Source organism: Ceratina calcarata, unplaced genomic scaffold, assembly GCF_001652005.2.
Source record: "Ceratina calcarata isolate Rehan_Ccalc_2016 unplaced genomic scaffold, ASM165200v1 scaffold46, whole genome shotgun sequence".
NCBI classification, from domain to species: domain Eukaryota; kingdom Metazoa; phylum Arthropoda; class Insecta; order Hymenoptera; family Apidae; genus Ceratina; species Ceratina calcarata.
This window is the reverse complement of record NW_017170028.1, coordinates 230618-253527: the sequence shown is the minus strand read 5'-3', so window position 1 is coordinate 253527 and position 22910 is coordinate 230618. Positions and strand designations below refer to the sequence as shown.

The window sequence follows — 22910 nt, the reverse complement described above, 5'->3', positions numbered from 1 at the left end:
CTATACTCGCGGGTCCCGAGAGTGCAGGACCGTTTAGCGCAGCTTAAAAGATGATAGGGGTCGCCGCGAACGTTTCAGGCCTCCCTCCATTAGTCCTACCTCATTGACTACGGTTCACGTATGGTATATACGGTAAAGCATGGAGAAGTGGTAAAATGGGAGGGCCATGCGCAGACCGATCAAAAACTGAACTGTGTCCAGCCCCACACACTCGGGACGGCGAGAGTTTGGTATATCTAACTTTTTTATGGTTCTATCGATTTTTATGAATCTTTGCACATGCATATAACTTATTTAAATCTATAAAAAGAATGCCCCAAATTCTTGAGATGCGGCTGTTAGCTTTTTTCATTCTTGTTGACACAACTTAAGAAGTGGTTGACCCGCCGGATCAGATAGGTCTTTTTATTCGTGGAAAATCTTACAAATGGACAATCAAAAACCTTCGAAAATTATGACTCTCCATATAAACTGACGGGAGTACTGCGTAATTGAAGAAACATACAACGAGTATAGCTTGATTGTCTCGTAAGCCCTTACGACCTTCGGCTAGCAATTGGGAAGGTCTTACCATAAAACACAAATGTTTCTTGCGCTTATCCCTTACGGAACTCATATACCTGCAGAACCCAAAGGACAGTATAACGAATTGAAAAACCTTGGAAAATACATCAACTCTACGTGTATCACTTCCCTTCCAACGAGTTCTTAAGGCATTAATTTTTCTCGAGAACGCTGAGGCACGTGAGATAGAGATCAATTCAATCTCAGGCCGATGCAATAATTAGTATGGTATCCTTGACCTTCCTCGCAACGGTAAAATTTGTCGAAATTGCGACCTAACCCAGAACCATAGAATTTTGATCGAGTTATATTTCGTAATTGAGCGTGTGCGAATGTGGGACAGGGTCAGCTGAGCAAAAATGATTTACATATCACTGTTTCTCCGTGCGGATGCAAAATAGTTGAAGGAACATTTCCTCGAAAGCGTGTCCACGGTGTTAATTCGGAATGCTTAAGAATGACGAGATTTAAGTGAAAGTTGCTTAAAAAATCGGTGCCAATAGGACTGATTATTTTATAATGATCGTCTTAAAAAGTCCGTCCAGGGAAAATGAATGGTCGAAAATTCCTCAGAAATTCCTCGTCGGCTCGCTAACGAGCGCCGTATCGCGACAATTTCACCGGGACAAAAGTATCCGACGGCCTCGTTAAATCGCGTCAATTCATTAGAGAACTTCCATCCGCGTCTTCGTCGCGGAGTCCCGACACCGCCGGGTCTACTCCGTAAGTAAACTATGCGTACGCGGTACGAAGTTAGATACGCGCAAGCCGTATTATCGACGATCCTCCGCTGGCCCGGGGCGTGCGACTCGGTAATGGTACCCGGTGGTGGAATTAAACCCGGCTCCCGGATACACACACCGATTCGCTCCTACACAACTAACGAGCTCTCGCGACCACGTTTGTTTCGACGATTTGCCGCGCGCGTGCCACGCGCGTGAGCTTCGTGTTGCGTGTGCACGTACTGGGTATGAATAAAAATTGAACGCGCAACGTCGATTCTACAAATTTAGACGAGACGATAGAGTCAACATCTGAAGGTTCATTTTTGTCAAGCATCTCGGCATCGATTTAAAATGCGCGTTCGTGAATCCGCGATAGAATAGCTTGCATAGTGTCTCACATTTTTCATTGCACTCTGTGTACGCGCGTATCGGGACGAGAGGCGGCTTGTGGTCGAGATGGGCGCTCGCGAGAGAAAGAGGCGCTACTCTCGGGGATGGCACCACCCTTCTGCTCTCATTATCGCGGTCGACCCACGGGGGTCGGTGAAAAGGTCGCCTTTTTGCGTTATTCGTTCGAAGCCAGTGAATTTTTATAATAGTTGACAAAAAGTAAAGGAACGAGACGAAGATCACCCGAAAAAATCAATATCTCATTGCGCCTCGATTCAAGTCCCGATGAAAATAAATGGATTCACCGGTAATCGAATTAATTGTCGCGTCGCGTTCAATTGCCACGACAGTCTGGTGTCGCGAACCATTTTCGAGTCGGATCGCTATTCTTGACGCTGTCGATGGTTCGTAGTATGTAACTTGTCCGTAGGACGACTATTGGAACACAAACGAGATAATGAGAAACCACGGGGTGAAAAACAGACGCAAGGATAGGGTGGAACGGTCGGGTTGGGAAAGGGATAGGTGGAGAGCGGTAGTGCCCTTTTATTTTCATTATCATGGGTGGTGAAACGACGAGTACAAAGCTTTCTCTCTCTCTTTCGTTTCGCAGGGAATATCAACGAAATCGAAGTAATTGCTTTAATAGGTGTAATCAATTAGCACGTTGATAGATCCATGCTTGAAACCTGGGGAAAGGGCGGTCGTGTACTTTAACATGTTTGCTTACAACCAATCATATTTTGATGATTCCCTGCTGCTATTTTAAGGCGTTGGGTGAATCACTTCGGTACTCATTGTAAAAATAGTCGAATGCCAGGCGTGGCAAAAAAATGACTGAGATTAAGACACGGTTATATAGGTACAGTTTTGAAACTTGTAGTTAAAAACAGTAAACAAGATGAAAAGTCAGAATCGGGAACGAAGGATTGAACACGAAATTCGTATCGTATATTCTATATTACCGATTGTGAGGTATTACCATTTGCAAGCTTTTCTGTATCCAGTTTTCAATTAGTTATTGAAAATGTCTTTGTAGAAAGTTATTGTTTTCTCAACTTGCGACCCATTGCACACACGCGTTGTGCATTGGTTGAGTGATGTTTCGCAAAGTTACAATGCGAAGCAGAAGAAAAAGACTTGAAAGAGGACGAGGAGGCGAGAAGGCGACCAACGTAGCGGCGCCTTACTTCTTTTCTCATTATCTTAACCACTGGGTTCCAACGGTATGCAACGTTCTTGGTACAGTAACCTCTTTTTCCCCTCGCTCTTTATCGTTCATTTAACAAATTCTCTTGATCGAACAAAAAGCTCACCCCAAAGTATAATTCATTTCGTTTCTTGTACTTATTTCCTTACTGGCTATATACATATAAACGTACATTAGACCCACGTGACGCAAAGAAATAGCACTTGGCAGGAAATATTTTGGTTGCAATCTTATCTTGCCAGTTGGATATAATTATTAAAACGTTCATTGTCAAGGCGAAACTGTTAGTCGTAAGGAAGCCCATTTATTCTACATCGTGTCGCTCAGTTGCAATAACAATTACGATTCGTGTGTCGTCAATAGTTTCGATTTTTTATCGCTTCTGACGTCCGGGAAATCGAACGAGGAAATACTCGCAGAAAAATACTTATTCAGTTCGTTTAGTTATTGTAACTCGTTTAGTTATTGTAACTCGTTTAGTTATTGTAAATGTTACAAAATGATTGCCAAGTCAGAGAAGTAAAGCGTTCAGCTAGTCTTTATAACATACCGAAGAGAAAGGCCGTAAGAAGCGCTTTCGCTGAGTATTTAGTCGACGCTGGCTTCATGTAATAGGCCAAAGAGAGAGAACACGAGCGGTTCTCTTTTAAAAATAGAGAGCGCCGTCTCTTCGAGTAGAAATCGTTTCGATTCCTCGACTTTGACCAGCACGATAACAGACGATAATGAAGCGACGATAACAACATTGTACAGATCGGTGGAGCAAATGGTGGAAAGGAAAACTTGAAATGACCGACGCGTGGGGGATTGATTTTTCTTTTTTATCCGTTTTCGAACGATTCACGATTTATGTTTGCTCGGAGCATCACAATTCAATCAACAAGTGTAACACACTTTGTAATGCTAATGGCTCTATATAATTAATGGAAATGGTTGTATATATCATTTTCGCAGGTAGTCAATGCGGCGACTCGTATCGCGTAATTGAATTTTAAACAAGCGGCGCGCGCAATTCCATCGCGCAAGGAACGGGGAGGGAAAAAATGTTACGGCGTGTATCTAATCTGTCGCGGGGAAGTCCCGCTAACTAAAAGAATTAGTCCGGGCTCGTAAAAATTCGGTGATTTGAGAGCAGAGCCACGGTGCGTTTATTTTCACTTTTGCTGACGCAACGACCGGGACTAGTTTGACTGTATTTATACTCGCTTTGGTGGCCGGCAGAAGAAATTATTCCGTAAGGAATTTTCGACTCCTCCGACGAAAGGGAATCAGTCGATGCGCCAACGCCCACCGTCGCGATTGTCAGCGAATTGTCCCCACCGATCTGTTCTTGTCGCTTTCCTTCGCGTTGCACGAGGGCAGCCTTGTGTTTACAGCGCCGCTTTCGAGGCGAAATCATTGGCACGGCACAAAGCAGGCGCCATTCGGTGCACCGACGAAACCTTTTTCGGACCTTCTTTAGAAGCAATGAATCACAGTAGCCAGATTGATTCGTAATTGTCATACTGGTTGAAAGCTTGATTACTTTTATTAGAATCTGTCGTTAAACTCTTAGAATTTACGAGACATGATATCAAAGTCAGTGTAATTTCCGATTACCAATGGAAAAATAATGACGCAGAACGAGAGAAGATTAATGATAGAAAGCACGTACAATTCGGTGCATCAAACTGGATGGCTACTTAGATCGGTTTCGTTCTCGGCAATAGTAAATGAAAAATGCATATTTCGTCTGGCAGAGGCTGCCAAGTATTGATATTGCTTATTGGTTTTCTCGAATCTTCCACAGCGTGGCTGTGGCTTTATTCACGTCCCATCTAGCGGACCAGAGGCGAGACACGCGCTCGTCAGGAGGAAGATGACTTTAAAAAATTGTTTCCACTTGGTCTCTGACCGTCTATTACTGATTTTACCAGGCGGAAAACGTGGCTCGCTTACTCTCAGCCATTCTAAAGATGTTAACTTTCAAACAAGAGCATTCTAATCGCACTTTTACTGCCAGATTTCTAAAGTCATCCTTCGTCGAGTTGATATTTATTGTATGTGTGAATGAAATCCGGGTATATCTTCCTAAACAACCATTTAATTGAGTGAAACATAAAAATCAACTAGGTTTTACACCGGGAGACGCGTTAGACTTTGAATTTGAAGATCTGCAACTGCTCGATAAGAATCTAATGTCTGTAATTATCTCGTTAATCGTTTCGCTCGGTAGGGGAGTTTATCATTGTCGTATTACTCTCGCAAGCAATTGTTTAATGGTTCGACAAAACGGCGCGTCGACAAAGAAATCATTCTCGCGTTTAGCGAACGCTGAGCGAGCGCGCCAGTTGGCTCGGTTTCGTTCGCGGTGAAAGTTTGAGTGTCGAGGTACATGGCCTCGTTCTCCGGTCTGTTATCGACGCGATGTGAACGCCCCCTAATACAAGACAGTAGCATTGCGCTTCGCGGCGACCGACCGGAGCGAAACGGGGCACCGCACCACACCGCGCGCAACTCTGTGTCTGGGAGATACGACGAAGAAGACGATGGAAGGGAAGACAGGAAGGGGAAAATGCGAGCTAGCCTTACATCGATAGACTCACGTACGAACCACCTAGACGTCCAGGCCTGTCTCTGGATATTCGCGGCGACTGTTTCCATGCGTTTTTTAATGCGTATTCCTGCTTGCCGCTTCGACCGAAAATTTCTCTCAGGAAATGAAAGCGTAGACCTTCGCATTTAAAAAATCGCTTATCTCGGAAATGAACGCATCTGTTGGAAAATTGAAATATATAATCCGATATACGAGAGCAGATACATAGCTACACATTGGATGAGACGAACTATTACGGAATGTTTGAAAAATAAACGATGGTTAGTGAATAGAGTGTTGACGAAGGTCTAGCGCGTGCGGAGAAGGGATTGAAAAAGCTCCTCGAGTTAAGTCTCATCAGTCTGTTTCTTCCGTCGTGAGAAAATCCTCCGAGCTGTTTCAGGCGGCGATGCAAATATCAAGTCGTAATAGCTGTACATCTCGTATGATTGATCCACCTACGAACGGATCCGAGAGGACGTTCGTAAAAGGTTACTCCGGACTGACGAACGTTCACGAGCTATTCAGAATTTTCCACTATTCGCAATCCGGAATGTGTCGGAAATGGTAAACTCTCGTACATATCGCTGTCGCGAGCGAGTTTTCAGCCCAACTGCGTCAGATAACGACCTACCTCAATTTCAAGGGATGCATCGTTTACTTTTTCCTCGAAATTCAATTGCGTTTCGTGTTATTTAATGACGTCCGTGTTAGAAGAAAAAACGATGATCGCGGGTAGGGACGCACTGTAATTTTACCGGCACACGTTGATTATGCTAAAGGGCGATCAGAAAAGGTCTAAGGAAGTCTGTTCTACGGAGAAAAGGACGATCGATGAGTATGTAATCGATCGTTGAGACGATCGGCATGCCGTAATTGAGTCGAGAGCAGACGTATGAAACCGGGCATTAGCGGTAAGTCCACGAAAAAAAGTGTGCACGATTATTATAGCGCGTTATCTGGTTCTGGTCTCGGTAATATCGTTATTTCTCCCTGCTGCGTGCGTATTCCCCTTGCGCTCGGTCGGTTGGCCGCATTATAGTTTCTTACCCAATGGCTCGTCGTGATTACGCCACTATAATCGTGTGCCTCTCCGACAACTGCTTCTTCACTGTGCAATTAGCGACCGAATCTCTAAATGCAATCGTGTAGCTGCATGAAATCCGCGCAATTTCACGATTCACCGATAGACGACACGTTTTACATCGCTGGCCGCCGCTACCCAATGATTCTCGGCTACGGCAATTTATTTCTCCCGAATAACGGTAGACCGCAACAATTACGAATTCGACGTTCTTTTTCGTAAAATTGAAACTCGCATCGCTGGAGGTTCTACTAAAAAGTAGACGAATAGAACATGGAAGTAACGAGCCGGGAAAGATATTGGCGGAGGTCGGAATATTTCATTCAAATGAGCACGCGAAATTAGAATTAGAATCATCGAATCAGGCCGTTACAATTTCTCGCCGGGGAAAAATGTCGGTTTCTTTGCGTTTCAGTGACGTCAGGAACACGCAGAGAAGTTCCGTTACCTCTTCCCGCTCCTTGAAGAGCTGTGGGAATCGTACGGCTCGAGCAACGGGCGGCTCCAACTATTTCGACCATGCGATCTCTTCAATCTCATTTATTTATTGAACAACCGTCAATCTTGTTCATAGACGCGTATGAGACGGTTCCGAGGAAAAAGTCCTTGGACTCGCGGTCGAAGATTCGGGTCAAGTACAGGAATTATTACTTTCCTTACTTGTGTCGGTACATTCCGTTGCATAATATCTCGTTCGTCGCGAAACGCTATTGGAGTTGAACATTTCGGTGATTGAGCGAGAGGGAACTAGCATCCATCCTGGAAGTGGCGTTGATAACGGCCGATGTACTTTTATTCTATGTTATCGCGGTTATTTTAGGCTTCTTATCGCCTAAGTTCTATTTTCATACGTTATTTCAGAACGACCAGGGTTTTAACGAAATTCGAACTGTCCAAATTTATACAGGACGCGTGAATATTTTCTTTTCCTGCCCAATGGCCGACGCGACTCGCGCGAGTACGATACACCTTCCTCAAGGCGACGAGGCATTATCCTCATTTACATTCGTCGAGCGGTATCATTTGGGGAGCTATGCCAGAATTTCGTTTGCATACAAGCCGGGTTTCTTTGTCAGCGAGAATCCGACTATTAGTCTACGACACGACTTTGCTCCGAGCTTACCGAAGATAGTCATTCTGAGGACTTTACACAGAGAAGAACAAATACTGCTTTATGGAATGAACTAAAAGTTGTTTGATACAGACTCTTAGCCGGAGAACAGAGGTAGGGAGAAGAATCATACAGATATAGTACGATCATACACAACATAGAAGAGCAAGACAGAACGGAGACGGAGAACGAGACGTGATTTGATAACACGGCATCGATCCAGGTTCTCAGGATGCTTCTACTCGCCTCTTTATTCTTCGTCTTGACTCTCCTCGCGCCCCTTTCCGTTTCACGCCATCCCCTGGCTCGTCCGGTCCCCTACTCTGTCTTTGTTCGTTGCTGCGTGCCGCGACCATCGGAACTCTAAATACCCTCGACGTTGTTCGTTTCATTTCGTACGATCCTCGGGATCAGGCTTGCCCGTCCCCCTCCTCGAGCAACAGTCCTCGATGAATTCCTGATCGCTTCCAACTTCTAGACGCATCGGTTACGCGGAAATATTTTCACCTCGTAACGGGTCACCCTCCGGACGTTTCGTATATCCTTTTACTGCCTTCCCTTCCTCTTTATCCGGAAGTAGCACGAAATCCCTTTAACCCCATGTGTTGGATATATCACCGTACATTATGGTACATCATTCGTCCCTAGTCATTCTTCACAGCGAAACCGCATTATTATTGTAGGATAGTCGACGTGAAAATAAATGTTCCACGTATTAATACGTTTTTCATAGGTTAAATAATTCATGCCTTTGTAGGGATACTGACGAAAGGGCCTGAAGCGATCGACGAAATGCAAATGTTCCACTCGAGGTATCTAATCTACGCAAAGTCGCTACGTTTGCGGTTGTGCTTTGTTTACGTCGGTTAGGCGAGTGAAAGTTTCCGTCAGGCAACGGGTAACTTGTTCGTGCAAGTACATGTACTGTACGTGGACGGGAACGTTGTGCGCATTTCGAGGTGGCCTCCGCGCTCTAAAACGCTTCGCGGATGTTCTCTTCTCTCTCGGAACTCGTTTCAGTTGGCACGGGGCACGTATATGTATCTCCGATCCGAAAGAGCGAGCACGATCGTGAACGACGCGACGCGAAGAGGCGCGAGGCGCAGTAACGCGAACGATAAAGTAATTAAGAGAAAATCGGTTGACCAATAAATCGCGCTCGTGTTATTAAATTATCAGCATTCGGGGCAAGCCGCGTCACGAACGGAATACGAATGGAACAGGCAGTCAGCCGAGATTGCCTTCAAGGCGACAAGTGGCCTGGCCAATGAACCGGCCCGAACTCCCTTGCCACCGGGAGGCCACGAATTGAGCGACCCGAGCATATTCTCAAATCACCTGCGACTCCATAACAAAATTTGTTTATCTGCTGATTATCATGCTCCCAAATATTCCATCGCATCGGTCTAGATAATTATAGCTTCAGTCAATAATTTACGTACATTCTGTTTAGAAGATGTATCGCTTTTTTCGTAGCTGAATGTTTGTAAGAGAAAAGCACGTTTGTGTTAAAGAATTTTAAAACTCACATGTTTTCGTGCATGAAAACGTATGCATGTTATACAACTTGTTTCCACAGCGAGACCTTCGGCTGTTTATATTTCTGCCATAAACCTTCACCCTCGCAGCAGCCTGCCGCAGCTACTTATATTTCGCGTCTTTCGGCTGGCTCTTTTTTCGAATCTGCTTATAGAATCGACTTTACGTTCGTCGTTAAACAATTTATTCAGCGAAAATTCTACACTCGTAGTTTCGAAGAATTGTTCAAACTGCGGCTGGGCTCGCTGTTCAAACTTTCCGTTCTGCTCGCAGCCTGTTGTTTGCCCAACGTTGCATCATCAGTATCAATCTTGCAAGGTCTCTCTCGTACGGAACGTGCGGTCTGCGATTGCACGAGGTCAGTTATCAGCTGTCGGTAAATTCTCTCCGCTAAACAAACGAGAAAGGACCGTCCGTCGAACGTTAAAAGTAGCAATGCGAGTTTTCGACTCGTTCGGTCGGTTGTTCCGAGGCATCGTTTCACGTTCAACCTTGGCTCCCTCGTTTAAGTCCGGAGCCAACGATCGCTGACTCCGCTCGTCCACCGTTTTCTTTTCTTCTACGGCTCGATTATGACCTTCTCTTCCTATTCCACGCTTTCCTTTCTCCTTTTGTCCCCCCTAATTAACATTGACGCCATCGCGTAATCGCAGGATCATTAAAAAAATCAACATATTCGATAAAAGAAGACGAGGACCGTGAAACATCTTGTACGGAGTAGTTATTTTAAGGTATATAGATCGTTTATTCTCTTCGCGATGCGTACTAAATGATTGAAGGCGATCGCTTTTCAAATCGTAATTCACAAGTTCGTTCCATCGGAAGATATATTATTTTTCAAACCTGATTCAAATCACTATACTGTCAGCTATAAATATTATCGACTGTGTTTTAAGCCCCATTGGGCCCCATTCGCGGTCCCAACGATTACCCGGGCACTGCCACTCTTTAATAGCATCTCCTCGGTGATACCACGAATCGGATTGTTGAGTGGAAGTGGCGCACGCGAAAGTGGCCGGGACGAGATTTTTGGAAGGCACGTAAATAACGCGCGTGCCAACATCGGGAGCAAAGGTCCCGGCCATGACAGATTGACGAATCGATTTCTCTGCGACGGAGTCGTTTTACCAGCTCTTCTGCTCTGTCGAGAGCTCCGTTTCTCCAACACGTGAAAAGAGGAGGAACGCGTCCACGTCCACGCACAGAGGGAACCGATCTTTTTTCTCCTCCGCTGCCCTCGCACATTAGAAACCAAATGCGGCTACGGTCGGTCGGAAAAAAGGGAAAAGAAACGCATCGTACCCGAGATTTTCTCTTCCTTCTGTCTCGCGCTCCCGTGGGCAAAAGTTACGCGTTCGTATGCATCTGATATAAGTATATTTAGCGCGTACGGCATTTCTCGACCCACATACTCGTCGGGAGGCAGAATGTCTCGTATGCGTGGGGTCATCCGACTGTTCACGGCGACAAAGACATTGTTTCTTCCTACTTTTCGGTTCCTTTTTGCTTCTTGATCCACCGCGGCGACGCCTTACTACACCGCCTCAGATATCTTGTGAACCTGAATTCTTAATACGGCTACTTGACGCCTATTTTTAACAACTCGGATTTCGTTCGAACCTACGATCCGAACGTCGTACCTAATAGAGAAATAAAATCAATGAAAGAGTTTCATTTCTCCGACATGTAAGAGAGAGGCAGGAATTCTTTCTCCTTCACAGGCTGAATAAAAATATATTGCACGCTCGGTTTATTCTGTTGTGTCTATTTAAGTAAAATCCGCACAAAATGGTGTAAACATTTGACTGTGTTCCTTCCCGTGAATGCACTTGCGTTTGCAGAACTACGTTCGACGATAGAGAAAAGAGGTACTATGAGTATGAGTCATTGTCGACGTGTTAGGGGAGCCTCGAGTAACCACCACTAAATCAATGGTGTAGCATCGTCGCGTTCCATACTCTTCTTGATTCATTTTGTGCATCTGTGCGTGACCGAGCCCCGAGTGGAAATCGATAACAGTGGTTCGAAAACTTAACCCAGCTCTTTCACCGAAGGAATCGCTGGATTCTTTGGTCCCCTTTGGAACTCTCGTCGCAGTCGCAGTATTTGTTTACATGGTAAACGACAAACGAGAACTCGATAGAAGTAAAGCACGAAACGAGCCGGGGCAGCTTTGAGAATGCGGATGATGTGAAACGACCGTGCAAACCGCAACGTAAGTGCACGCTTCATAAATTCACGGCCGTGGTTCCGGCCCGAGTACCTCGATATTAGTTCCTTTAATTGGTTTCCTACGCGTCCGAGGTTGTGCGATAAACCAGCGTCAACGGTTTATCGATGGACCGACGCGTCGGTCGGTGTTGAAACTGAGCGACAAACACGTGTTTCCGTATTGTTTCAATGTTAAGGTTGTAAGGAATTTTTTCTCTATACGATCCCCTTAAAAAGTTATACGTGCTATAAATATATTCTACCATTTTGTCTATGTACAACAATTTCTTTTATTATCGTCTAAGTACTACTTCTTGATAAAATATGTTCTTAATACAATCTTCCATCTGAGCTCAATATGACGGTAACTATTTATTTGTAAAATTACAAGCACGCGTCACTATCTGAAATTTCAACTGGTTAGAGCCAGGGCAATCTTAATCCCATAAAGCATTCGTTTATTGCTCCCTATCGACTAACTAATTCGTTCGCATCGAGCGTAAAGTGTATTAAATCGTACGATGCTGTAACGTGAAATCGTGTATTAGATCGCTTGGCATTGTTCCGTCGCGTTTTATTGGATCGATAGCGCGTGGTCGGGACGCGTGTGGCGTAAGCCGTGGTAGGGTGTGCGCGCGCGACGATCACGCAAATAAATAACACCCTATTAATTGTAAATGAAATGTAATATTAGCACCAACCGTTACCGTACGATTTTCCACGCGAATGTTTGCGCCCCGCGATCTGTTCGCTGTTTCCCCGCTGTTGTGGTCGCAACCCGATCGACGTTGATCCGATAAAACAATTCTCTTTAATTGAGTGTTCGTGTAGCGTGAATTACGCGACCGACGTGTTCGGGGCATCCAGAAGAATGCTAGTCGCGCATGTTTGCCGTTCGTATCTTCGAAGATACTCGGGAATTTCACCTTTTTCTTTTTTATCTCCATTCAACGAGAATGCAATATCGTTGGGAAATATCGGAAGGGAAGAGAATCGAGGCGCTAACGCGCTGAGAACTAATTTGCTTCGTCCAGAAATAATGACGGCGGATAGCAATATCGAGGTAACCGCGGCGCAAACTAATCGCAGTAATCTCTGATACCTTGTAACTCGTGGCTGTGGCGTCAACTGGTTTGCTACGAGTCGGTCCATTAATATCGGGCGATATCTGGGTTGGCGGAAGGCGTTAGGTGATAGAACGGAAAGTAGCAGACAGTGAATTATGGTTCCAAAGCCGGTCGCTCGTCTATAAAATTCATCGCGACCGATCATTCGTTGCGAGATACGATTCTGATAATCTCCTGTCGCGAGATCGTTCACGTTGGATCCGAGAATTCGTAATAATTAATATCCGTGATGTAATGCATCGACCGAGACGATCTGAAGCGATCTAGATAATCTCGACCGACCAGTTAGTTACATTTTAACAGTGCAAATATCCAGCAGATAGTATGATCCTCTAAAGCCCGGAGAAATCACGGTTTAGCAGGCGCCACGCGTCCGCCCCTTTGACGGGCTCGCTCCATTAATTTATCTGTTACGCATAGTGGAGTAATGTCGATAGTATCGTGGGAGGGTGGTTCGGTGGTTACGGCAGGCGATAGGGCCGCGGGGCGACGGTGGGTTACGTTGCTGCTTCGGGTTTTGACGTCACGCCGCTTGTACGCAAGTTTACCGGCACCATTGCCCCCGCCGCCGTCGTCGCGCCGTTCACTACGTACTTACTTCCACTATTCTGCTCTACTACTACACCACTATTTCTGTTACTACTACTACGACCATTGAGTATCGAATATTCGATGCCGGGATACGTGCTTGCACCGGTACTACCCTTGCCTCACCGTGTGTGCTCGGTGTCGCTGTCCCAACATACCTATCACAGTCAGTGTTTGTGGCACTCTCACCATTATGTACATATGTATATACATGTATACACTGGGACGGTGACTACGCTGTATGAGAACCACAGATGGGACATCGTTTCGCACTGACACGAACGAACGGTACGGTGGTGGTCTACGCGAAATACGCGAGAGATTTGCGCAGAAATCATTTTAATATCAGCTCTCCAACGATTTGTATCAAATTGACTGTATTCATTTGACGTCGGTACATTGGGAACTGATATACCGGCAAGTTAGTTCACATTGCAATACCCATTCACCAGGAATGTACTTATAGGTATATGTATTGTTTAAACAAATATCCTGCTTACAACGCTTACAACGATGAATCTGTTCGCCAAACCAGACGGTATACGCGCGGAAAGGGAAGAGGATCGACGACACGTTAGACGGGCAGAGGGAGATAGAATAAGGGTGAAAGATGAACAGAGGGAAACTAGAAGTCGTAGCCGAGGGGGATACGACGTAGTCGTCTCCTTTCTTTATCCTCTCTTCTCTTTGTCCGTCTCGGACAGGTGCTCGACGGGTTACTGCAGGACCCTCGAAAGAAGGAAAAAGAGGAAAGAGACCAAAACGGAAGACAAAGACGGAGAGCCAGAGCCGATACCTAATCCTCCCTTCCGTGGCCCACCCTCGGCAGGAAATCAATAGAGAGGGACTCGCTCTATCCCTCCCTCCTCCATATCCCCTTTCTCTCCTTCTTTCTGCTTCTGTTTCGCTCTGGGTCTCGTTGTTCTTTCCCTTCGTGTTTCCCTACCCGCGGCACTAATCGTTTGTAGAAGTTCAGAGACGTACAGATTTCTGTTAGTTAACATCGTCTTCGCTTTGTTTCTTTTTCAACACGGTAGCACGAGCGGCTCGTAATCCTGTTTGTAACATTGTATCGTTTGTCCTATCCGATTGCTCTTGTCAGAGGACTGATCAATCGTGTTACTACGCGTTTCTACTGTAGATAAGAGATAATCGTTACCCGACCCAAATGTTTGCACTCTCTACCCGAGAGTCAAGGTAATTCGATCAAAGGTTATCGGTATCGCGTGATGAAACATTACAGGGGTTTCGTTAACACTGATTTTCCTTCGTATCAATAAACTATGAGGAATAAAAGTCAGACCGGGTGCCGACAGCGTTTTAAAACGATTCTAGTAGCTTTACTGAATCAGATCGAATTACATCGGGTTCGTCTCTTTTTCTCGAGCCCTTTAAAAAAACGTGTGTGCTGAGCAACAACGGATCGATGGTCCGAGCGGTGAACAAGCTCTTCTTGTTTACCTCCAGGTAAAAAGATGACTGATCGCTTTTTCAAAACGTACGTTGCTCCGAATCGAACTGGCAGACAAGTCGAAGTGGAGCAAATAATAGAACTAATAGTCTAGCAGCCGGTGGAGAATGTCACTCGGGCACGAAACAATCTCGAGGAAGCAACGTCTAGGCATCTCTCTTCGAGGGTGGTGAAAAGCGGAATCTCGTTTTTAGTCTACGACGCGTCGTAGCAACGTGGTCAATGAAAGAAGTCAGATGGGCACACGACGACGATGGGCGGTGCGTACGCGTGACGTGGCGGAAGTCGTACGTCACCGGTGACGTAGGCAACGTCGAAAGAGGAGGAACGTCCGAAGAGAGGCCATTGATTAGAGGACTTGTTGCACGTCCTTTTCTGCGTGCGTTCGCTATCAGGCATCCGCTTGGTCCTGCTACCGGAATAACCCGACCAGCGTCAAACAATTTAAAAGACGCCAGGTCAACGTAATTCAGGCTTCAATTAGAATCGTCGCAACCCAGCTATTTCTGCCTTTTCCTCGAATGAAATTGGTCCACGAGACGGTCTTTCAAACCTTCGAGCTTCTTCCTTCCTCAGACTTTCAGGACCGAGCCAAGCGACGCGGACTTGTTGCGCCTGCTTTTCTTCTACTCGCGTAACCCATGGTTACTCCTTCGATTCCATCGTTCACCTCGGGTTAACGTAATGAATGTAATTCCGGATTCAATGACTGGCCCACGATCTTTGGTTTCACGCGCAAGAGCTCCGCCGAGGAGCACGTAAGACCGGTCCAAGTGGCGTAGACTTGTTGCACAGCCATTCGCGCATGTGTATCTCGGCTGTCGTGCTAAGCCGGTGAAATGGGGAAAGCTCGACGTCTTGTTTTCCGCCACCCGAGATCGTAAATTCCTTTTAATCGATTCGAAGTATACGCGTTCGTTTTGCCCACGAGTTGACGCGGATCTCGTTTAAAGCTCTCGCGCTCGAACCGGTCGGAGTCTTGGCGCCTGGCAGCGTTCCCCTGACAACTCGGTCGCACCCCATGCTTAAAACTAACTTTTAATCCCAAACTGATCAAGCGTCTTTTAAATTATGAGACACCTTGTTACGCGCGATGTACCAGATATTTCGATTACACAAATCGATTTTATCGGCCTGTAAATGAGTAATTTGCCGCGGCACGAAGACGCGCCGCATTGTTGATGCTCGCCAATTTCATTTGCATAATCCATTCTGTTCGTCCCTTTTTTTGTTCCCTCGACGGGAGGGGAAGGTCGTGCTGTATCGCTGCGTGAAATCTTCCTAAGCAGCTTCGAAGGTTGTTCTTCTTAGATTTCACCGATGATTCCCCGCGTAGTATAAATAGAAGCGTGTAAACGAATACACGATGATAAGCGAGATAAGAACAGGGATTATTGATTTATGAAACGATACAGTATGAATGGAGGTGTATGACTTTTTTATTAATTTCCCGACAACGAAGTTTCTCACATATAGTTCACGCGGAAGTATCTATGTTTGCTATGAAAGGCAATTTTTGACATTCCAGTTGAAGCGATGTGTATCACATACCCACTTGCCGCCATAAGGCGGGACTAGACCGCAATGCTGGTGTTTCCTGTTTTTCCTGCTTCTGTGCGGTTGCAAAACGTTTCCTGTATACTGGAGTTTTCGATGTTATGAGACAAACGTACAGTACCTGTGCTACACAAATTAACTGGTCATTTTATTGGTCACGCGTTTGCAATTTTATTTTCAACGATTATTACCATCGATAATGAACGCAACTTCTCTGCGCTTTATACATAATTCGTTTATTTAAGTAATATAAGCTGCAAACTCCAGCAGTTGATGAATATATTGAGAGATGTTTAATAAATAATGCTTTTCATTTCGAACGTTATCGAATATTGATTTTAATTGCTACATTTTGTAGTAAATCATTTTGAGCGATGAATAAAACGCATTAACCAATATGTTACCGATCGATATGTTCAAACAGCCGCGTATCAGAATATTTGCATAATTGAGTAACGGCCCGAAATCTACACGATTAATATTTATCGTTGCGCACAGTTACATTTAATTTTCTGCCACGGCTTTGGCCTAATTCTTGGCAAAAGGCAAATGGCAAAAGTAAAATTAAACAAGTATGGGAATTTAAATCGTACACTCGTTCGGACGTAGTACGTCGAGTTAAGATGCGTTTGAAACAAACGGGAACGTAGAACGAGGACGAGTGCATTTAATTCGTACTCGCTTAATCTAAACTGCTCCCAATTTCGTTTAGATCTTCTTTGTGAGGATTAATGAATGGTTGTACAGTTCAGATCCACTGTTTCTCTGTTTCGTAAGATGTCAAAGCGATATCTATTTCATTTTCGTTTGATTAAACCGTGGAAACAATTACAATTATTTCTTTGGCTCAGTACAACAATATTTATGAAGTTGAGATATTGTTAAAGATATATTCCGAACTTTTATTGAAACAATTCTACTGTTTCAAATTCCTTTTCCAACGCACAAAGTTTATGCTACTAGTTTGACGAGCTTGTTATATAAAAAATTTTGACAGTATCATTATAGTCATTTCTAAGACAGTATGTCAGGTTTAATTTATTTCTGCGGGCAAATAACATCGGTACTTTTTGCCAGTCTAACTGCAGTTTTATATGCTCTATTAACGCATGTTTATATGCAATAGTTTAGTATGTCTTTTATCTTCTCGTGTGAGGCAAATTGGGTTTGAAAAGCGTGCGGCGACAGTTTTGTGTAATTTCGAATTTCGTCGATAAGTAAGGGAAGAGAATTCTCGCCATTGCAACGTGATCGCGAGATGGCGCCTGGGGAACAGGTGAACTCGACCAATCGTCGTACGCGCATTCCCCCTTCCAGACCATCTACCGATTGGCGCTCCGGCGGTGTCGCGAACAGCGATCGCAATATGGCTTCCGCCATCGCTAGCAAGTGAGAGTACCTCCGAAGGTGACATCGTAGCATGTCGGAATATTTACGGGTGCGCGGTCCGTCGCGCGTGTAAAAGTCGCGATTGTGCCCTCGCTGAGTACTGTGCATCGAGTCGACGAAAGCGTATCGAAAACAGTGCTCGTGTTGTTCGAAAAACAAAACATTACGGGAGCGGTGGGACAGAGAGAGACCGAGAGAGAAAGAGGGACAACTGTGTTCTGTCTCGGTGAAGCGAGACGAACTGCACGCACGGGCCACGAGTTGGACGAGGATGGAGCGACGTAGTGTGTGATACATCGGTTCGGTAGGTACTTCTGGAGGTTCCTGACACGAGTGTGTCGTTGGTGAAACCAGGAAATTCCGTGAACTCGGTGATCTCGGATCGCCGCGGTATCGTTCGGTATCGCTGCGACTCGGGCAGAAGTCGAGGAAAAGAACGGAACAGAAATAGGGTAGCGATTCGAATCTTTTCAATAGTTGAGAGAGCGCGGTACGCGCGACTGTAGTACACAACGAAAAACGTGCGCGTCGTCGGTGTGCACTACGTCCCGTACACTGGCGTACACGCGCCGCAACGTTACCGATCGTCGTGTGTACGTGCGATCTTTCGGTGTTAGAGGAAATTGGAAGGAGATAGCCGGACGGTGAATGAGCGCGGAAGAATGAGAAAAAGAGTAGAGAGGCGCACAGGGTGTACATCGACGAGCACGACCAACGACGACGTAACAGAGAGAAGAGGCGAGAGAGCGAGCGAGTGAACCAGCGCGACGTTGCCAGAGTTTTCCTTCTCGCGTTCCCTACCGTACAGCACGTCCCTTCGTATCCACGGAAAAGAGAGAGACACCGAGAACGGGGAATAATGTGACGTGGAGAGCGAGAGAGACAAATGGTGCGAGTAGCCCGGAACGTGGAGACGAGAGTACGAGACAGGGATAGTAAGTGACTCGCGCGGAAAGAAACGGTTTAGGAAACATTTTTCTGTTCGCTTCGGTGACGTTTCATACAATTTCACCTGCGGGGTTCGTTTGTGCCCTCTGGACGCGATCCGTGAACACCACGAGACGACTCCCAATGACGTACACACGAAGCACGTGACACGCCGATGAGTTAGGCCGATCGACAAACCATGAAGAAGCCACGGTAAGCTTTTGCATTTCTTCGCTGACGTTTTTACATTCAAATACGTAGAAAGTACGAGTACATCGTACGGTCTCACGAAATATGAATACCTGCCGAAAATGTGCAATGCGGCAACGATTAAAACTATGTTACCCTATTATCGGGGTAAGCTGACTGTGCGTGATAGAAAGCGGCGCGTTTAACGCGGCACGATGTAAATAGGGGTTAACGCTGGCCCCTCTGTCTGTACGCGTCAGATGTCAGCGAATTTTCCGGCTGCCAGCGGATTTAGATCCACGGCTACGTCACTGAACGTCCTAGTCGTGAAATGACGCGATTATTGGGGGATGAGTCAGAAGATTGACGCCTTGTTTATCGATCTCGGCGTAGCTAGATACTCGTTAAACGGTATAGATATTGTGCGATAATGTTTGCAAAACGATAGCGATTTATTGTCGAAACACCGTCGTGTGTAATTATATCCCGTTATATACGTGACGTCAAGTTACAGAGATGTCTTAACAATTTTATTGCATTCGTCCGTAAAATCATTGCTAATGAATGATACCTTTTAAGTAAATTTGTATTTAGAATAGTCGAACGATAAATTCATCGACAATTCCAGCACCCAATGAGGTCTTCTATTTTTAGCGAAACATCTACCAACCCTACATAATTATCATTCGGCTATTATTGGTAATTGCGTGGGGGTCTTATATAGGCGATCTCTAGTATCTAGTGTCATTCACTTTATATCCACTGTTAGTTCGAATCTTTGCAACGTTTCTTACGATCATTCGTGTATCCACAACGCAAGTTGAGCCAGAGAAATTGAATCGGACTATAATCGGTCGAGCGAACCAAACATGAAAGAGGTGCGAGATGGAAGGAAAAATGCATCTGTTTTCCAAAGGTTCGTGAGCCGCGGAACGGAGTATCGAGTATCCGAGACAAGCATCGGAATTCGTGGCTCGAAGCCGAGAAACGACGAAAGTATTCTGAAAACTTGATCTCTCTCGTCGCCTAGAGTTGCGTAGATCAAATTTTATTATGAAAGGAACCAGTCGAACGGCGCGTTTGAGAAAAAACATGTTTGAGCCAAACGTTCCTCGTTGCAATTTGATATCAACGATTGTTGCGAGTAGCGTGAAATCGTGTAATCGCGCACAGCGAGTTTAAGTGTTCCTCGCCGATGAATTTGACGTCAGCCTTTTATGGTGCAAACGTGCCAGGAGGCACGATCAACTTTCAAGCGATACCTCTCGTAGGTTGCTTTTTATTGTCCGTCAAAGCGAAACACTTTCCAATCTATGCAGGCAGCTTACTTCATATATCTATAGGTTTGTTACGGTTTCATTGGGAAGTTGGCACAGGATGCGGTTTGACTCGTGGGAGTACATCGCGAACGTTTATTGCGCGATGATAAATCTAAATAAGGTCGCAATTACGGCGCGACAAAAGGCGATCGGATCGATGCCTGGAAATCCTCGGGTCGGCCGACCTTCAGTAAACGATACCGTTATTCCTCGTTTCATTATTAATTCAGTTCCGAGTAGTATTTGTGTAAATAATCGAGTTATCCGAAAAACCGTTTCGCGACTGAGTAAGGCGAACAAAACCACGGAACTAGTCTCGTCTCCCGTGGTTTTGCGCATAAAACTTTATACACTCGGTGCAATTCAGGAAGTCTTCTGATAAACAATGTTCTGGTTCGTGGATCGTAATAAGTTAATTTCTTAAGTTAGGTAGTTATTTCGAGTCTAGAGTAACAGTCCGCAAAACGCTGTTCTCTTACGGTGCGTAGAATTAGTCCGTCGAAGTTACGGAGTTCGCTCGGAACACGACGAATGACATAGTTACGTTAACGAGATGCGACGGTCAGTTGGTCGGTCGTTAGCCAACGAGCCGTTTCGTGTAAAAAGTCTCATGCCAAGACCGCGCGTCGACGATTCGGAATCAATTATTGCTTATCAGTTGACTCGGCGATACGCGAGGGGCTTGCGATGCCAGGTGACTAGTTTTTGCCGCGGCGACAGATTCTGACGTGTTCCCGTTTTCCCAGCTGTGACACTAGTTCTCGACACCGGACTCTCGGGTGCAAGTTACTCTGTTTGGACGCGAGTTTGTGCGATGAGAAATTTTAATCGCCGCTCCACATCATTCGGCGTGACCGTTTCTCTCGCCTTCATCGTTTACAGTTGTCAGGCATTGAGTCATTTTTATCAGACCTCTTACCTTTGATCTTAAGGATGTATTGGCTACACAGTCAATCCCAAAAGATTATGCACTTTAGAAACGCATTTTTTAAAAAGAAATCAGACGTCGGAAGAACATTGCTAATAATAAACAACAAAAAAAAATTTTCGATTTTTCCGAGATTTTTCCAAGGGGTACACATTACAAAGCTTGATACACTGAAATTAGTGTTCCACATTATCATAGATACTACAAGGGCAGAAGTTCGTATTTTCTAATGAAATTTCCAGGAGAATTACATTAACATATATGCTGTGAGATGGTAGCAAAAATATTTTACGAATTACATCCAAGAAAAATTTGATAAAAATAGACTTGTTTGATTGCAATCACCGTGGCTTTCCCCCTTAAGTAACATCCTAATTTAAGGTGTCGCGGTGCGAGGTAAATGCTAATCGATAACGATCGCGCAACATCGTAAACTTTTGGTAGGAGGAGGAGGTCAACCGCGGGGTTCAGTTTCGTCGTACGACCTCGAGCTGCCCGGTATCTTCGACGTATTGGCATACAGGTCGCGTTTACGCGGCCGCGAGGATATGAAGAAACGATATAACCGCGCATACTCATCGGTCGTTGTATGCAACAGCCGAGGAGGTCGTTGGGTTGTAGAAGAAAGAGAGGAGCAGATGGGTACCGTACGAAAGAAGGAGAGGTCCAGTGGGGGCGGCGTGGAAGACGGGTGGCACGAAGTTTGGGTGCAAGGAATAGCTCGGTTATTGTTGGAAGGATGACACGAAAACGCTCACGGTCATCACGCGTATAAAAGTACGACGATTCTTACCCTGAGGCATCAGTCTCCTGGCGATCCTCTCGTAAACAAACATGGTTGGAAAGGTAAGAGCCTACAACGATCTAGCTTTAACTAGCTTCTTCATCGACACTAATAGCTAATAGATCTTTCGCTCGTCATTGATAATATCTTTTAAACATTAGATAAGGGACAGAACCTACTTCATGCAAAACATTTTATACCTGCAGAAGACTTAGAGAACGAAGAATTACGGAATACATCGAAATTGATTTTCTAATGAATTTTCTCCTACATTCCAGCTCGTTCTTCTCTTAAGCCTGGCGGTCCTCTCGAAGGGCGCGGTGGTACCAGCACCGGTGGTTGCCGCAGCACCGGTGGTACCAGCAAGACTGGAAGAACTGGACGCAGTGCCCCAATACAGTTTTGCTTATGACGTACAAGACGCGATAACCGGCGATTCTAAGGCCCAATACGAGACCAGAAACGGAGATATAGTACAAGGAAGCTACAGCTTGATCGAAGCCGACGGTACTCGCCGCATCGTTGAGTACACTGCCGATCCGATAAACGGCTTTAACGCGGTGGTTAGTCGCGAACCAGCGACTGCCGTCGCTGCCATAGCTGCTCCTGTAGCCGCTTATGCACCTGCCCTCGCACCAGCTGCTGCAGCTGCTCCAATTTTACCAGGTGCGCCTGCACCAGCACCAGCGATTCCGTCCAGCGGTCCCGACTCCGACGTGGAAGTGGTCGAAGCTAGATCCGGTCCTCTGAAAGCCGCGTCTAGTCGCCAGGAACAGTTGAGGCAGCAACAGGAACAGCAGTTGCAGCAGCTGAAGGCGATTGAAAGACAGCAACAGGAACAGCAGCAGCAACAGCTGCACCAGCTTCAGCAGCTCCAGCAGCAGTCCAGACTGCAATTGCAACAGCAGATTCAGCAGAGGCAAGACCAGAGGACGCAGGAAAATAGCCAGGAGCAAGAACAGAGGCAACAGCATCAACAAGAACAACAGGGTGCACCTGTAAGGGCGCTCGCTAGTCCAGTACAAATTCCAGCGAGAGCTCAGCCTGCTAGGCTGGTCAGCTTGCCAGCGGCCAAAGCTGTCACCAGTTACGCTTATCCCGGGGCTTATGCTTACACCGCTGCTTACTCGTCGCCTGTGGCATACGCGGCGCCCACTCTTACCTACGCTCCCGCCAACGCGCTTTTCTAAATCTCATTTTTAACGTTCGTTTTGTTATATAC

General features: G+C 45.7%; 2 protein-coding genes across 10 annotated transcripts in view; both read left to right on the top strand.

Annotated features, from left to right (window-relative positions):
• Positions 1–22910, top strand: part of lilli (AF4/FMR2 family member lilliputian) — a 128419-nt gene that overhangs the window by 5793 nt on the left and 99716 nt on the right. The window contains exon 1 of one of the 9 annotated variants that reach the window (XM_026815506.1): positions 17504–18681. The exons of the other annotated variants lie outside the window; for them this stretch is intronic. Within the exon in view, the coding sequence (XP_026671307.1) occupies positions 18668–18681 (14 nt within the window). The 5' untranslated portion in view covers positions 17504–18667. Of the gene's footprint in view, positions 1–17503; positions 18682–22910 lie in introns of those variants that run through there. 9 annotated transcript variants of the gene reach the window in all.
• LOC113464640 (PH domain-containing protein DDB_G0275795-like) lies at positions 21647–22880 on the top strand. The gene is made up of 2 exons (XM_026815519.1): positions 21647–21750; positions 21967–22880. Exons 1-2 carry the CDS (start codon positions 21739–21741, stop codon positions 22876–22878), a joined length of 924 nt encoding a protein of 307 aa, XP_026671320.1. The 5' UTR covers positions 21647–21738; the 3' UTR covers positions 22879–22880.